Source organism: Chiloscyllium punctatum, chromosome 26 (genome assembly GCF_047496795.1).
Source record: "Chiloscyllium punctatum isolate Juve2018m chromosome 26, sChiPun1.3, whole genome shotgun sequence".
Taxonomy (NCBI): domain Eukaryota; kingdom Metazoa; phylum Chordata; class Chondrichthyes; order Orectolobiformes; family Hemiscylliidae; genus Chiloscyllium; species Chiloscyllium punctatum.
In genome coordinates this window covers 69679646-69696336 of record NC_092764.1, presented here as the reverse complement: position 1 = coordinate 69696336, position 16691 = coordinate 69679646, and the positions used below count along the sequence as shown (strand labels likewise).

The 16691-nt window shown below is 42.0% G+C and overlaps 1 protein-coding gene across 1 annotated transcript in view; it reads left to right on the top strand.

Moving 5' to 3' along the window:
- Positions 1-3739: 3739 nt before the first annotated feature.
- The window catches only part of hydin (HYDIN axonemal central pair apparatus protein), an 869275-nt gene continuing 856323 nt past the window's right edge, over positions 3740-16691 (top strand). The window contains exons 1-2 of the mRNA XM_072547579.1: positions 3740-3836; positions 6461-6621. Of these exons, the coding sequence (XP_072403680.1) occupies positions 6490-6621 (132 nt within the window). The 5' untranslated portion in view covers positions 3740-3836; positions 6461-6489. The remainder of the gene's footprint in view (positions 3837-6460; positions 6622-16691) is intronic.

The following is a 16691-nucleotide window of genomic DNA, read 5'->3' as shown; positions in this document are numbered from 1 at the left end:
GGTCAATAGAAAGTCACAAAAAGCAATAAAGAAAAATAAGACAGATTATGAGAAAAAACTAGCTCAGAATATGAAGACAGATAGCAAAAGTTTCTATTAATATACAAACCAAAAGAATGGCTAAGCTAAACACTGGTCCTTTAGAGAATGAGAAGGGGAATTTAGTCATGGGATATGAGAAAATGGCCAATTCATCGAACAGGTATTTTGTGTTGGTTTTAACAGTGGTGGACATGAATAACATGTCAGTAACTGACAAGGAGATAAAGGTAGGTGAGGACCTGGAAACAATCATTATCAAGAAAGAGGAAGTGTTGGGCAAGCTAATGGAGTTAAGGGTAGACAAATCTCCTTGCCCTGATGGAATGCATCCCAGTGTGCTAAAAGAGACAGCAGGAGAAAAAACAAAACCATTTTTGATAATTTTCCAAAATTCACTGGACTCTGGGGCAGTTCCAGCAGATTGGAAAACAGCAAATGTGACGATGCAGGGGAGTGGACAAAAGATGGGGAATTATAGACTATTTAGCTTAACATCTGTAGTGGGGAAAATGCTTGAGCCATTATCAAGGAAGAAATAACAAGGCATCTTTTAGAAGTTGTCCCATTGGGCAGATGCACATGGGTTCATGAAATTCATCTTTTGGAATTCAATAAAGACATTACAAACACTGTGCACAATGGGGACGCAGTAGATGCGGTGTATCTAGATTTCCAAAAGGCATTTGACAAGGTGCTGCACAAAAGGTTGCCTCATAAGATAAAAGTGCAAGGCGTTATGGGCAATGTACTAGCATGGATAGAGGGTTGGTAAATCAACAGGAGGAAAAGAGTGGGAATAAGTGAGTGCTATTCTGGTTGGCAATCAGTGACGAGTGATGTGCCTCAGGGATCAGTGTTGTGACAGTAATTATTCACAATTTACAAAATGATTTGGAATTGGCACCATATGTAGTGTGTCAAACTTTGCAGATGACACTACAATGAGTGTTAGAGCAAAGTGTGCAGAGGACTGTGAAACTTTGCAAAAGAACATAGATAGTATAAGTGAGTGGGCAAAGGTCTGGCAGATGGAGTACAATGTTATAAATGTGATGTCAGCCATTTTGGTAGGAATAACAGTAAAAAGGACTATTACTTGAATGGTAAGAAATTGCAGCATGCTGCAGAGAGGCCTGAGTGTCCTTGTTCATGAATCACAGAAAGTTGGTCTGCGGGTGCAACAGGTAATTAAGAAGGTAAATGGAATTCTGTCCTTCATTGCTACAGGGATTGAGTTTCAAAATGGAGAGGTTATATTGCAGCTGTATAGGGTTCTGGTGAGGCCACACTGAGAGTACTGTGTGCAGTTTTGGTCTCCTCACTTAAGAAAGGATGTACTGACACTAGAAGGGGTACAGCAGAAGTTCACTTGGTTGATTCCATAGTTGAGGGGGTTGGCTTATGAGGAGAGACTGAGTAGATTGGGATTATATTCATTGGAATTTATAAGAATAAGTGGGGATCTTATAAAACTATGAAGGGAATAGATAAGATTGAAATAAAGAGGATATTTCCACGGGCGGGTGAAACTTAGACAAGCGGGCATAACCTCAAAATTAGGGGGAAGAGATTTAGGACTGAATTGAGAAGGAACTTCTTCACCCAAAGGATTCTGAATCTATGGAATTCCCTGCCCAGTGAAGTAGTTGAGGCTTCCTCAGTAAATGTTTTTAAAGCTAAGATAGATAATTTTTTTGTACAGTAAAAGAATTAAGGCTTATGGTGAGAGGGTGGTTAAATGGAGCTGAGGCCACGAAAAGATCAGCCATAATCTTATTGAATGGCGGAGCAGGCTTGAAGGGCCTAGTCCTGCTCCTAGTTCTTATGTTCTGTGTAAGTGGACTAGTTTAGTTTGGGAACATGGTCAGTGTGGTTTAGTTGGACTGAAGGGTCTGTTTTCATGCTGCATGACTGTATAACACATTTTGGAAATTCCTCCCTGCAACTTTCCTCTTACTCTGGAAGCCAATTTAACACCAACTGGAAAAAAGACACAGATACGGTTTCCGCAAAATTAACTTCAATGGGTGGAAAATCTTAGTCAGTACACATCATTGCTGAAAACAACAAAAAAATGTTAAAATCCTGTTTTAAAAATCGGAGCAGTCTCTCCAACTCCCAATTAATTCTGTATCTTATGATCAAAAAGCTTATGACAATAAAGGAGTTCATTCTTTGATGAATTTTAATTATTGTACTAGCCAAGAAAATGTAAACACCAAAACAGTTGAAAACAGGGAACAGTTGGAAGTTTAGACTTATGATCAAATATTTGTTGAAATACAAATAACTTTGTTCATTATCAAGTGAAGTACATCAAAGTAGCCCACATGAGCAATAAAAACTGGCAATATACCAAGAGGTTGCTATTTGCAAGAGCATTTGTATCCAAGTGTTTGGTCAGGTAAAAACAACATGTAGTAATTCTTAAAAAAACAGAAAATAAAGCACAATGTCTTGTCCTGTCCTTGTGCTATTTCTCTTGAATTATTTGGACTGAGTTTCAGAAAATTCATTTTTAATTGCAAGATACTTAAGGATAATACAGAGGAGGATTTAAGGCTTTTGGAATTAATTAATAAATCTGTAATTAAAACCTATCGTCTCAATAATAATGACAAGGAAACTACCATTGATTGCATTGAAACCCATCTGCTTAACGTTTTCTCCCATCTTACCCAATGTAGCCTCCATATGTGACTGTGGCCCCAGTGTATTGTGGAGCACTCTGGTCCCCTGTGAAATGGCCAAACAAACCTCTGAGTTTTAAAGGAAATAATGGATGGGCAACAAACGTCAGTGATGCTCACGCCCCATGCACAAATGAAAAAAAAAGAGATTTATTTCGAAATAACTCTGGTGTTGCCCATAACCTGCAAAAGATTGGGCGGCACGGTGGCACAGTGGTTAGCACTGCTGCCTCACAGCGCCAGAGACCCGGGTTCAATTCCCACCTCAGGTGACTCTCTGTGTGGAGTTTGCACATTCTCCCTATGTCTGCGTGGGTTTCCTCCGGGTGCTCCGGTTTCCTCCCACACTCCAAAGATGTGCAGGTCAGGTGAATTGGCCGTGCTAAATTGGTGTTAGGTAAGGGGTAGATGTAGATGTAGGGGTATGGGTGGGTTGCGCCTCGGCAGGGCGGTGTGGACTTGTTGGGCCGAAGGGCCTGTTTCCACACTGTAAGTAATCTAATCTAATTAATCACCATGGCTACTCAGGATCAGTGTGACAATTACAAACCAGTGTTTTTTTGTGAACAGTTTTGTTGAATGCAGTAGTCACAATGGCATTGGGGGTCGGGGGCGGTTTGACCAACAAGGGTGGTGTAGGTTGACAGCGCAATAAAACAAAAAAAAGAGACTGCAGATGCTGACAATAAAAGCAGAAATTGCTGGAGGAACTCAGCAGGGCGAGCAGCATGTGTGGGAAGAAAACGGAGTTGACCTTTCGGTTGAGGTGACTCTTCATCAGAGTCACCGTTTATCCGGGCCAGTGGCGGGGACGAAGTGTTGCAGAGTGCCGGCAGCGACTCACCTCGGCCATGCTCGGACACCGAGACCCCCGAGGCGCTGGCGACACGGCGGGCGGGCCCGAGGACCGCTTGCCCCGTTGCCGCGGAGATGACTCACGTGACGCGGTGCCCGCCAATCGGGAGGCCCGATACTGGCGGGTGGAGGTGGGCAGCGGCGGCGCGTTGCCATGGTGTCGGCGGCCGGGTGGAGAACACAGTGCCAGCGACGCCGAGGAGCTGCCCACTTGCAGAGGTTATTTACCCTCCTCAGGGTATGAGCGAGGTGAATAAAGTTACCCTCGGCATTTTTAGTTTTATTAGGCAACATTTGTTTTCCATTTTCCTCAGAAGGCAGGGGGGAGGGGGTGTGTGGCTGAGGTGTACAACATCCGAGGGTAGAGCGCTGACAAGTTCGGGGACAGTTTACTGGGGGGTCAGGAGGAGATTTGAGGATTTTGTTTTCATCTGGAACTCACTGCCTAAAAGATTGTTCGAGGCAAACATCCTCTCAAGACAGTTAAGAACGATGTGGATGAAGACTTGAAACACCATTTACACACAAGGCTGCGGGCCAGGTGCTGGAAAGTGGGATGAGAATAGATGATGTTTGATGACTGGCATGGGCACAATGGGCCGCAGGGCCGCTTTCCATGCCGGAAAATCTCCGCAACTGTTATTTCACACATGGTTTATGAGTGTCACTGGCTGGACGAGCATTTATGATCCAGTCCTGATGAGGGATCCTGCCTGAAACATCTACTCCTCGGATGCTGCCTGACCTGCTGTGTTTTTCCAGCAACACCCTCTGGACTCTGATCTCCAGCTTCTGCAGTCCTCACTTACTCTCCTCAAGAGGCTGAATGTTCTATTCCTGCTCCTAATTTGTATGTTTGTGTGTGGACACTGTCATTTGAAGTAACTTTATCTAAAGAATGTTGGCAAAGAGGGTGTACTTTTAATTTCATGTTATTATTTTCTGATTAAATTTTACTGTTTCTTCCAGGCACACAAAATGTCATTTTTTATTGATACAAAAATTGCAAGTTATCTGAGTGCAAAAAATTCAGTGGCTGTAGCTGTGGTTACTATATTCTGTCATCAATGAGCAATGGGAAGCTAAGCTAAGGTTGCCTGTTGGTAGTTGCTATGCAATGCACATCTTCTGTGAGAGACAGTGAAATAGCACATTCTTATCTTCATTTTAAAATGTGCATTTTTTATTATCATTTTAAAACAAGAAAAGCAGAAGACATAAATTTTCAAGTGATATTTCCGCACAGCTTTTGGTATCAGATTTTTAAAAACAAAAACACGCTTCTTTGCAGCAGAGATAGATGAATATTGAAGAAGAAAGGAGTTTGAAAAGGAAAGTGTCACAATATGCAAGAGAATAGATAATTTGTGAAATGAGAAAGTTGAAGGCTTTGATGCTGTTGTCTGTAGGACACTGGTACACTTGGCTTGAAGCAACCTGTGCCACTAAAGTTGGTGAATGATACAAAACTATTCACTTAAGGCAACTTGCAGCAAACAGGCTGACTTTGCCAAAAAAGCCTAAAGAACAAATGCCTACAGTCTCCCTTCCTGCATTCTGATAGGAACACTAATGTAAAAAATGTACTGTTTTATTTCAAAAACAAATACAAAGAATGCTGGAGAAACACAGCAGACCTGGCAGCATCAGTGGAGAGAGAAAAACAGAGCTCACATTTTGAGTCCAGCATGACTCTTCTTTAGAGTTGTCAGTTCCAAATCAGGATGGTGAGTGACTTGGAAGGAATTTGCAGGTGGAGATTTTCCCACACATTTGTTACCTTTGACTTCAATGTGGTAGTGGTCGAGGGTTTGGAAGATGCTGCCAAAGGAGCCTTGGTGAATTTCTGCAGTGAACACTCCTGCTATTGAAGGTTAGTGGTGGAGAGAGTGAACATAATGCTAGTCAAGCTGGGTGGTTTGTCCTGGATGTTGTCATCTTCTTGAGTGTTTCTGGATCTGCACTCATGCAGGCAAATGGGCAGTATTCTTGGCTTGTGCCTTGCAGATGGTGGACAGACTTTGTGGAGTCAGAAGTTGAGTACTCACCACAGGATTTCTAGCCTCTGACCTGCTCTTGTGTTCACAGTATTTATGTGGCTAACTGAAGAAGGATCGCTGGACTTAACAGAGTCATACAACATCGAAACAGACCCTTTGGTCTAACTCATCCATACTGACCAGATATCCCAGTGTGAACTAGCCCCATTTTCTAGCCATGGCCCATATCCTTCTAAACCCTTCCTATTAATATACCATCCAGATGCCTTTTAAATAACGTAAGTGGAGCTGCCTCTATCACTTTTTCTGGCAGCTTGTTCTGTACATGTACAACCCTCTACATGAAAAAGTTACCACACAGGTCCTTTTTAAAATTTTCCCCTTACCTTAAACCTATGCATTCTAGTTTTGAACTCTGCTTTCTCTACACAGATGCTGCCAGATCTGCTGAGCTTCTCTCTCGATTTTAGTTTTTATTTAATTTCTTCAGCACCTGCTGATCTTTGTTTTATTTATATAATTAGTTCAGTCTCTGAATCTACTGGATCACTGACTACAAGTTTCTATCAAAAGTTTCAGTCAATTTAGAAAAAAATCAGGAGAAAGTGAGGACTGCAGATGCTGGAGATCAGAGTCGAAACGTGTGGTGCTGGAAAAGCTGCTGTGCTTTTCCAGCACCACACTTTTCGACTGGGAAAAATATCACTAATGTTGATAAATACACAGAGCTATCAGCTTGAACCATGTTAAGCTTGCAATTTACCACAGTGATCTTGCACTTGGGAAGAGCATCATCATCTTGGGATCCTTTCTCTTGTACAGCACAATATTTGACTTAAAACTGCATTGACTTTTCTTTCATTTGTCTTGCAGTGTCTTGCTGAATATTTCTGAAGCAATTAATGGCTGCTAGCAATGTGGAATCAACTGATCGAGCAATACAGAGCACCTTCAAATTGCCAGAAGGAATTAAAAGCAAGGTGGTGGATCCTGGCAATCCAAAACTGGTCAAAAGAGAGGAGAAAAATGTTAAGGTATGAACAAAAGTGAGCACTGTAATCCCAAAGTTACAGCTACCTAGATTCAACAAGGATACAGCACGATATGGAGGGTTAGGCAGAAAAATAGCAGATGGAGTTAAATCTGGACAAATGTCCATTTTTGAAGGTCAAGTACAGGTGGAAATTGTTTAGTGAATGGCAGAACCCTTAGAAGTACTGATATGCAGAGAGATCTGGGTGTGCAGGTACAGAGATCATTGAAGGTGGCAGCGCAGGCAGGTAAGGTAGTAAAAAAGGCTATGCTTGCTTTCACTGGATGTGGTATTGAGTATAAGGATAGACAGGTTATTTTGCAACTTTATAGAGATTTAGTTAGACCACGTTTGGAATATTGCGTACAATTCTGGTCACCACACTACTGTGGAGGTTTTGGAGAGGGTACAGAAAAGACTTACCAGGATTTTGCCTTGTATGGGGGATATTAGCCATGAGGAAAGGTTGGATAGACTGGGTTTGTTCCACCTGAATGCAGGAGATTGAGGAGTGACCTAAAAGAAGTTTGAGATTGTGAATGGCGCGGATAGAGTGGAAACTATGAAGCTTTTTCCCAGGGTGGAGGGGTCAATTACTAGAGGACACAGGTTCAAGGTGAGAGGTAGGGGGAAGTTTAAAAGAGATGTGCATGGCAAGTTTTTCACACAAAGTCTGGTGAGTGCCTGGAACACTGCCAGAGGAGGTGGGTGAAGCAGATACAACAGCAGCATTCAAGAAGCACCTGGATGAATACATGAATAGGAAGGGAAACATGGATTCTGGAAGTGAAGACAGTTTTAGCATGGAAAGGCAAAATGTGGCGGTGCAGGCTTGGAGGGCCGAAGGGCCTGTTCCTGTGCTGTGCTGTTCTTTGGTCTTTGTATTTGTTTTTCACCTTCAGTCTGGAACTTCTCATCAGGCGAACTTCAGAGATCTGCTGAAACTGGAGTCTTTGATGTCATGTTTGGTCAGTCACAGAATCTGTCTACTGTACCTGGAACTCCCTATAACAGCTTCTGCCATGTTGCATCAAAAGGCTTGCTGTTTCGAATGCTGTTAAGTTTCTTGCTCCTGAATTTGATAATGGCTGCTGACCAGAAAGAGAGCATCCTATCTCAACTTTGACATCTTTCTCTATTGATATTTTTCTTTATTCCATTCTCTGTTTCCTTGACCACTCTCGCCTAAATATCACTGACCAGTTGCCCCATGCTATGTTATTTCCTTGAACTGCTGTTTCTTCAACACCACATATAGTTGTCCTTGTTCTAGTCCTACTCCAGCCCCCAGCCACAACTTTCTCTGGTTTATCAATGACATCTTAGGTACCGCTTTCCTCTCTTATATGGAATTGGAAAAGTTTATTTATTTCACTTCCAGTTACTACCCTGCTGTCACCTTCATCTGGTCTATCTGACTCTTCCCTTCCCTTCCTCGACATCTCTGTTTCCATTTCTGAGGATAGGCTGGCCACTAATTTCCATTATCAATCCACTTACTCCCACAGTTGCCTTGACTATACATCTGCACACTCTGTTTCCTGTAAAGACTCTATTCCAATCTTCCAGTTCCTCCATCTCTGTTGCATCTGTTCTGATGATGCCAGCTTCAGTAGGGGAGCAACCGAAATGTTCAACTTCTTCCTCAACCAATGATTCCCTGGCACTGGAATTGACAGAGCCCTCAGCTGGGTCCGACCCATTTCCCTCACTTTGGCATGACTCCTTCCCCTGCCACAAGAGCGATTGTGTCTCCCTTGTCTTCCATCAGTATCCACATGCAAAGTCAGAAGTCACTTGACACCAGGTTATAGTCCAACAAGTTTATTTGAAATTACAATCACCAGAAAGCTTGTGATTTCAAATAAATCTGTTGGACTATAACCTGGTGTCAAGTGACTTCTGACTTTGTCCACCCAGTCCAACACTGGCACCTCCACATCACATCCAGAGGGTCATTAGCCGCCTCCAGCAGGATGCCACCACCAGACACATATTCCCCTCCCTTCTCTTGTCAGCCTTCTGCAAGGACTATTCTCTCTAGGACAGCCTGGTCCACTCCTTCACTCTTAACACATTGTCACAGCCTCATGCAATCACAGAAGGTGAAACTCCTGCCCTTTTACTTTCTTCCTCCTCAGTCTCCAAGGCCACAGACATACCTTCCGGGGAAGCAGTGTTTTCTCTGCACTTCACTCAATCTAGTCTACGATACTCGCTGCTCACGATATGATCTCCTCTACATTGGGGAAAAGAAACACTGACTGGGTGACTGCTTCGCAGAATGTTCTGTGCACAAAAAAGACCCTGAGCTTTCAGTTGCTTGGCACTTCAACACACCATCTTCCATAGCCCGTGTCCGTGTCTCAGTCTTGCTGCAGGACTCCAGTGAAGCTCAGTGAAGCTGGAAGAGGAGTAGCCCATTTTCTACTTGAGAACCCTGCAGCCTTCTGGACTTAATATCGAGTTCAACAATTTTAGGGCTTGAGCATCTTTCCCCATGCTTTCCTCTACTCCCACACACCAGACATTGGCATCACATTGGTTGGTGTCACGCTGTCAGTCACTAACAGACCCCATTAGCAGCTATTCATTTCCCCAGATTGACCTTTAGCCCTTTAGCCACTCCTTTGTCAGTCCGACTGGTTTTGTCTCTCTTTGGGCTCTATCTCTACCTATTGCACCCACCCCCACCACCCCCCACCCCCAACCCCATGCACACAGACACACACACCACCACCACCACTACCACCATCCCATCTTCTGTGTAAAAACCATCCTTTTCCAAGCTGCTATCAGTTCTGAAGGAGGGTCACTGGACACAAACACTAGCTCTGATTTCTCTTTGTGGATACTGGCAGACCTGATGAGATTTTCCAGCAATTTCTGTTATGGTTGTGTTAATTGGACAGATCCAAAGTATTTTTCTGACTTATACCATGCTGACTTTGGAAGATACCACTCAAGTAGCCTTATTGTTCAACCTCTTAAACTTTCTTTCCATCCCAATCACCCCAGCCCCAACAACATGGTTGTTGATCTTGAATCAGCTTTTCACCGTCCATAACCTTGTCATAATAATACCAATGAATATCCTAGACCTCGTTCATTGCTGAAGATAACTTTGTCTTCACCTAAATTGCTATGCTTGGCTTCTGTCATTACTGCTGCTTCAGAAGTGTTCATGCCTGAACAGATTGCTTAGAGCATGCTCTGAGCATAAATTGGCATTGTTCAAAAAGTTAAGATTATTTCTCGGATTGGAGGGGATTATGATTGAATAAAATTGAATCTTAAGATGAAAATTTTCAATGCGAACTGGTGGGGGTTTATAAATGAATAAAAATGGTTGGACTAGAGATTATGTAAATACATGCCATGGATTCTTATTTGAAATTTTGATTGAATATCATAATGGATCAGTGAGCATTTATTGGAAAGCTTCTCCCTCTCTCTCCTAGTCAACATTTCTGTCAACCTGGCCATATTATTCCAATGGCACTCCAACATTAGAATTGCTATTTTGTTTCTTGTGCTGCTGCATGCAAACAGCGTTAACACTGATCAACAGGTAGAAACAAGCAATCTCTTAATTCTCACGTACATGCTGTGTTTAATGTTTATGCAGACTGTTAGCTAAATAAGTTGCATACACTCTCTCAACTGACGAGCTGACATTATGAAAGCTTGCCATATTGTCTTGTTTTAATTATCTATGTTTTACATTTATGAAATCCCACCCACATAAATTTTAATTGGGGAATAATAACGCTACTATTTTTGCCTGTGACATTTTTAAAGTATTGAATTTCTTCTCGGTTGGGGTGGGTCTGATTTCAGTAAAGATTTTACAGAAAGCTACTTTATTGTGTTGATAACTGACACCTTGAGGCTTTTGTCAAAGCTGGTTAACAAATGAAACCACAAATGAAGTGCAAGGATATAGGATAATGATGTCTTTCGATAATGTTAGTTTCGTAAATTGTGATACAATGGAAACCAAACTGTGGCTGAGACACTTTGACATAGCTGAAAACATATGGAGAAATTGTTTTTAGTCTCCCAAAAATAATGCTGACTGAATCCATAGAACGTTTTGCGAAAATCTTTTATGTCCAGCTCGACCCATACAAAAATTGCCCCAGATATTCTGATGGTCAGAGAGTCATTGGAGCAGTGCTGACTGGAATTGTGTGTCAGAGCCTGCAGAATTCCCAGTGTAGCTGATTCTCTGGGAATTGCTCAGGAAATTTAAATTAATTTGGCAGGGTGTTGGGAACCGGTGCTCTGGATCAGACAATGGGGTAACTGGTGAACAGGTGGATACAATGTGTAGAGTCTGAGAGGAAAGATAGACAGTTATAGGGCAAAGTTGCAGTGAGTGTGATGGGTTGAAGTGTGTCTATTTTAACGCAAGTAGTGTCAGGAATAAGGGTGATGAACTGATAACATGGATCAGTACTTGGAACTACGCTGTTGTGGCCATTATGGAGACTTGGCTATCACAGGGGTAGGAATGGTTGTTGGATGTTCTGGGGTTTAGATGTTTTTAAAAGGAATAGGGAGGGAGATAAAAGAGGTGGGGAGTGGCATTGCTAATCATGGATAGTAACACGGCTGCAGAAAGCGAGTTCATTGAGGAGGATTTGTCTACTCAGTCACTGTGGGTGGAAGTCAGAGACAGGAAAGGAACAGTCACTTTATTGGGAATTTTCTATGGGCCCCCAATAGGAACAGAGACATGGAGGAGCAGATTGGGAGGCAGATTTTGCAAAGTGCAGAAGTAACAGGATTGTTATCATGGGTGACTTTAACTTTCCTAATATTGATTGGAACCTCCTTAGCGCAAATAGTTTGGATGGGGCAGATTTTGTCAGGTGTGTCCAGGAAGAATTCCTGACTCAATATGTAGATTGGCCAACTGGGTGGTGGGGGGAAGCATACTGGATTTGGTGCTTGGCAATGAACCAGGTCAGGTGTCAGATCTCTTGGTGGGAGATCATTTCAGTGATAGTGATCACAGCTCTTTACTATAGTCATGGAGAGGGATAGGAGCAAACAGCATCGGAAAGTATTTAATTGGGGGAGGGGGAAATTAAAATGCTATTGGGCAAGTGTGGAGCATAAATTGCGAACAGATATTCTTGGAAAAATGCACAACAGAAACGTGGAGGTTGCTTAGGGAGCACTTGCTGCAAGTGCTGGATAGGTTTGTCTTACTGAGGCAAGGAAGTGATTGTGGGGTGAAGGAACCTTGGATATCAAGGGATGTGAAACACCTAATCAAGAGGAAAAAGGAACCTTACTTAAGGTTGAGGAATCAAGGATCAGACAGGGCTGTAGACAGTTACAAGGTAGGAGGAAGTACGGGAGATCCTTAATGAATACCTTGCATCAGTATTCACTCATGAGAGGGACCTTGTGATTTGTGAGGACAGTGTAATATGCTTGAAGAGGTTGATGTTAACAAGAAGGTTTGTTCTGGAAAGTTTGAAAAACCTGAGGCTAGTTAAATCCCCTGGGCCAGACAGAATATACCTAAGGTTATTTCGGGAAGCAAGGGAAGAGATTGCTGCACCTTTGGCAATGATCTTTGCATCCTCATTGTCCACTGGAATAGGACCAGATGACTGGAGGGTGGCAAATGTTATTCCCTTGTTCAGGATTGGGAATAGGGATAATCCTGGGAATTACAGTCTTATGTCAGTGGTGGGCAAAGTATTGGAGAGGATTCTGAGAGACAGAATTTGTGATTATTTGGAAAAAACATAGTTTGATTAGACGTAGTCAGCATAGCTTTGTGAGAGGCAGGTCACGCCTCACAAACTTTATTCAATTCTTTAAGGATGTGACAAAACATATTGATGAAGGTATCACAGTAGATGTGGTGTTAATTGATTTTAGCAAAGCGTTTGATAAGGTTCCCCATAGTAGGCTCATTCAGAACATAAGGCAACATGGAATACAGGGGAATTTGGCTGTCTGGATACAGAATTGGCTGGCCCATAAAAGACAGAGGATGATAATAGATGGAAAATATTTGGCCTGGAGCTCGGTGACCAGTGGTGTTCTGCAGGGACCTGTTCTGGGACCTCTGCTCTTTGTGATTTTTATGAATGACTTGGATGAGCAAGTGGAAGGGTAGGTTAGTAAGTTTGCCTGTGACACGAAGGTTAGTGGAGTTGTGGATAGTATCGAGGGCTGTTGGAGATTGCAGCGAGACATTAACAAGATGCAGAGCGGGGCCTGAGAATTGGCAGATGGAGTTCAACCTGGAAAAGTGTGAAGTGATTCATTTTGGAAGGTCAAATTTAAGTGCAGATTACAGGGTTAAAGGTAGGATTCTTGGCAGTGTGGAAGAACATGGATCTTTGGGTTAACATCCATAGATCCCTCAAAGTTGCCACGTAAGTTGATAGGGTTGTTAGGAAGGCGTATGGTGTGTTTGCTTTCATTAGCAGGGGGATTGAGTTTAAGAGTCGCAAGGTTATGCTGCAGCTCTATAAAGCCCTGGTTAGACCACTGTTGGAATATTGTGTCCAGTTGTGGTCGCCTCATTTTAGGAAAGATATGGAAGTTTTAGAGAGGATGCTGAGGAGTGCTGTCTGGACTGGAGGGCATGTCTAATGAGGAAAGAATGAGGGAGATTGGGCTTTTCTCATTGGAATGAAGAAGGATGAGTGGTGGTAGCGGTATACAAGATGATGAAAGGCATTGATAGAGTAGATAGCCCTTGGTGGAAATGACTATCATGAGGAGGCATAATTTAAGGTTATTGGAGGAAGGTTTAGGGGAGAAGTCAGAGGTAGGTACTTTACACAGAGTGTTGGATGTGTGAAATGCACTGCCGGCAGTGGTAGCAGAGTCAGATACATTAAGAACATTTAAGCTTCTCTGGTTAGGCACATGGATGATAGTAAAATGAAGGGTATGTAGGTTAGTTTGATCTTAGAGTAGGATAAAAGGTTGGCATAACATCGAGGGCTGAAGGGCCTGTACCGTGCTGTGCTGTTCTGTGTTCTATGTTCTGTGTTCTAAATTTAATTTTCCGAAGGTCAATTCATCTTACCTGACATTCTCAGAAAGAGTCCATTAAAGTTGGAGAATTTGAAGGGTTTTGAGATACTGAAGCCTAATAGCTACCTAGGAAAGATGAAGGATCACAAACCAACTCTAATTCCTGAGTAACTTTTAAATGGATCCCCAAATCACCTCTGACTCTGACCGAGCTCCCTCACCAAATGATTTGAGGTTGAGGCAAGAATACAATCTGAAGTGGCACCACTGGACCTGACCCTGCTAGATCCAACCCCATGTCCAGTCTGATGCAACCTTTCTGTATGCCACTGATCTTCAGTTCCATGGTTTGTTGCAGGTCATGCCTTAACTATCCAAATATATCGCTTCCCTGTTATTTGGTTTGGAGGTGAAGTAACCTCCATGGCTAGGTCTGAATTAACTTTGAGAAATATTTCACAAAATGTACTTTGACAATTGCTAGCTAACATAGTTCAATATTTTACATAAGTTTTAAATTTTTTGCCATGTTACCTGTTTCGAATATGATTTCCAAGCACGTTTCACTTTGCATAAGACAATTTATCTGACATCGTGGTAATAGAAGGTAAGATTCAGGCAGTTTAAGTTTCCTGCCCGGAATTAGAAATGATTTGAATAAATCAGTTTTCAGTCAGACCATCATCATCCGGAAGTATAAACCAAATTAATGTCAGTACTGTTATGCCAGACAGGGATTATCATCCTAGTTTTTCTATTAACTCTTGCCATCAGCGTCAATACTGTATTATGCTGGTGTTTCCTTTTAATCTTCATTCTTTCACTGGATGTGGGCATTGCTGACGTGGCTTGCATTTATTTCTCAACCTAATTACCATTGAACTGAGTAATTTACTGAGCCATTTTGGAAGGCAGTTACGAATCAACCCAATTCTAGGAGTCTGTACTTGCTTGTAGATCATATGTGAGCAGCAGAATTCCTCCCTTACAGTAAGTGAACTGGATGGCTTTTATAACAATCAATGGTAATTTCATGGTCTCAATTACTAAGACTAGCTTTATATTCCAAATGTATTAATTTTATTGAAATTTCACTAGCTGTCATTGTGAGGTATAAACCTGTGTTCCCAGAATATTGGCCTGGACCCCTCGGTAACTTGTCCAGTGATGTTATCACAATGCTGCCATCTCCCCTAGCTTGCATGTGGATTTGATTTCAGTGTAACAAAGTTTTGGAATGTATTTTTTAGAGTTATGATTTCTAAATCTTTTATTATCTTGTTCCTCCAAAAGTGTGCATAACCCATTGCAAACCTTTTCCTCCTTCCATTGTCCTCATCATGTTAAAATTGGTCTCAGTGCATGCTATATTTGACTGATAGTTTCATAGGACCATAACTTCTTGTAACTCATTGAAAGAAGGATAATTTGGAAGCTGGAAATTGAAAATAAAAACAGAAAGAGTTTGAAGAAAAGTCATACTGGATTTGAAATCTAACTCTGTTTCTCTCTCCGCAGATCCTGCCAGACCTACCGAATTTTTCAACACTTTGTTTTTACTAAAGTGCAACTCATTACCTCTCTTGATCTTCCAATTTTTAGCAGCCATGTCTGCAAATTTTCCATGATTGTTCCCGGATTTATTTGATCTTCCCTTTCATTCTTTCCAGTCTCTTTATCTCAGTGTCTTTTTTATTAAGCACACCTAATGACAATGACAGCATTTTAACAGGGCACAAGTACTTAGAGTCCTGAAAGTTTGCATGCGCACACCTTTGAAGGTGGCAGGACAATTCAGTGGTGCATTGTTTGCTTGAAAGCACACCGTGCACCTGACTTTTTTGATGGAGGCTTGCAGCATAAAAACAAAGAAGTTCTGATGAACATTTTTCAAACCGTTGGTTAGACCTCAGCTAGAGGTCTGTGTCCAACAAAGGCTAAGGCACTTTAGAAAGGAACTTCCAGAAGATGCAGAGGGAATTTGACAGAATTTTACCAGGGATGAGATAATTTATTTATGTGGGGAGACTGGGGAAGCTAATGTTGTGGAGCTTTGGAGCAAAGAAAGCTATATAAGAGTCAATGAAGGTTTTCCAATTTATGTTGAGTTTTCCCAGAGTTGGAAGTGTGGAACTGTTTCCACTGACCACAGTGTCAGTGACTAGAGGATACAGGTATAAAATGGGCAAAAATGCCAAAGGGGAGAGATGAGGTGCCTTTTATCACTCAGCAAATTGTTACATTTTGGAATATCTGGCTTGAAATAGTAGGTTTAAGGAAAATTAATAGTATTTTTCAAAAGGAATTAGATAGGTATTTAAAAAGTGAAAAGAAAATGCAAAGCTATCGGGAAATATAGAGGAGTAGGACAAATTGGATAACTCTGTCTGAGAGCCAGGACAGGCACCAGCTAGCTGAGAGGCCTCCCTTCATGTTGTATGATTCTATGACTGGCACAATAGAGGGTCGAAGGGCCTTTACTGTGCTGTACTGTTCTATGTTCTAAACAGCCATATCTTAAAGATTCCAAAGCCTCACTGAAAAAGTACAGTGAGAAGGAAAGGGTGAAGGGTTAGGATAGCATGTACGTCAGAGTAGAGTGGCAGTTGCAGGTGGGCAAGGGAGTGCCAGGTACGGTGTTGGTTAGGTGAAACTAAGCTTGTGATGATCAAAGGGACTGGAAAGGGGTCGACAGGTGTCAGCTTGGACCAGTGAGTCAAGTCTGGGGACTGAGGTCAGGTCAAGGCAGGGTAGAGGGTGAGGAGCTTTATAGTTACCCATGAGTAACTATATGCTCATGAAGTCTTCAAAGATTTGAAATCAAGATTGCTATTTATTTAGAGTGTTCGAAGGACACACCAGTATTCTGTTTCTTTCTGGAAGACTAAATATCCGCCTCGTGATGGATGGCACATTATAGACAGTTACTGTTGAAATGGGTAAAACTTTGTTTTTAGTGTAATTTATTTTACTTTCAAATATTATTGTTTATTAGTTTTAATCAATAGCTAATCTCTTAAAAAATTAATCTTTGAAGCAATTTGCTCTCTACTT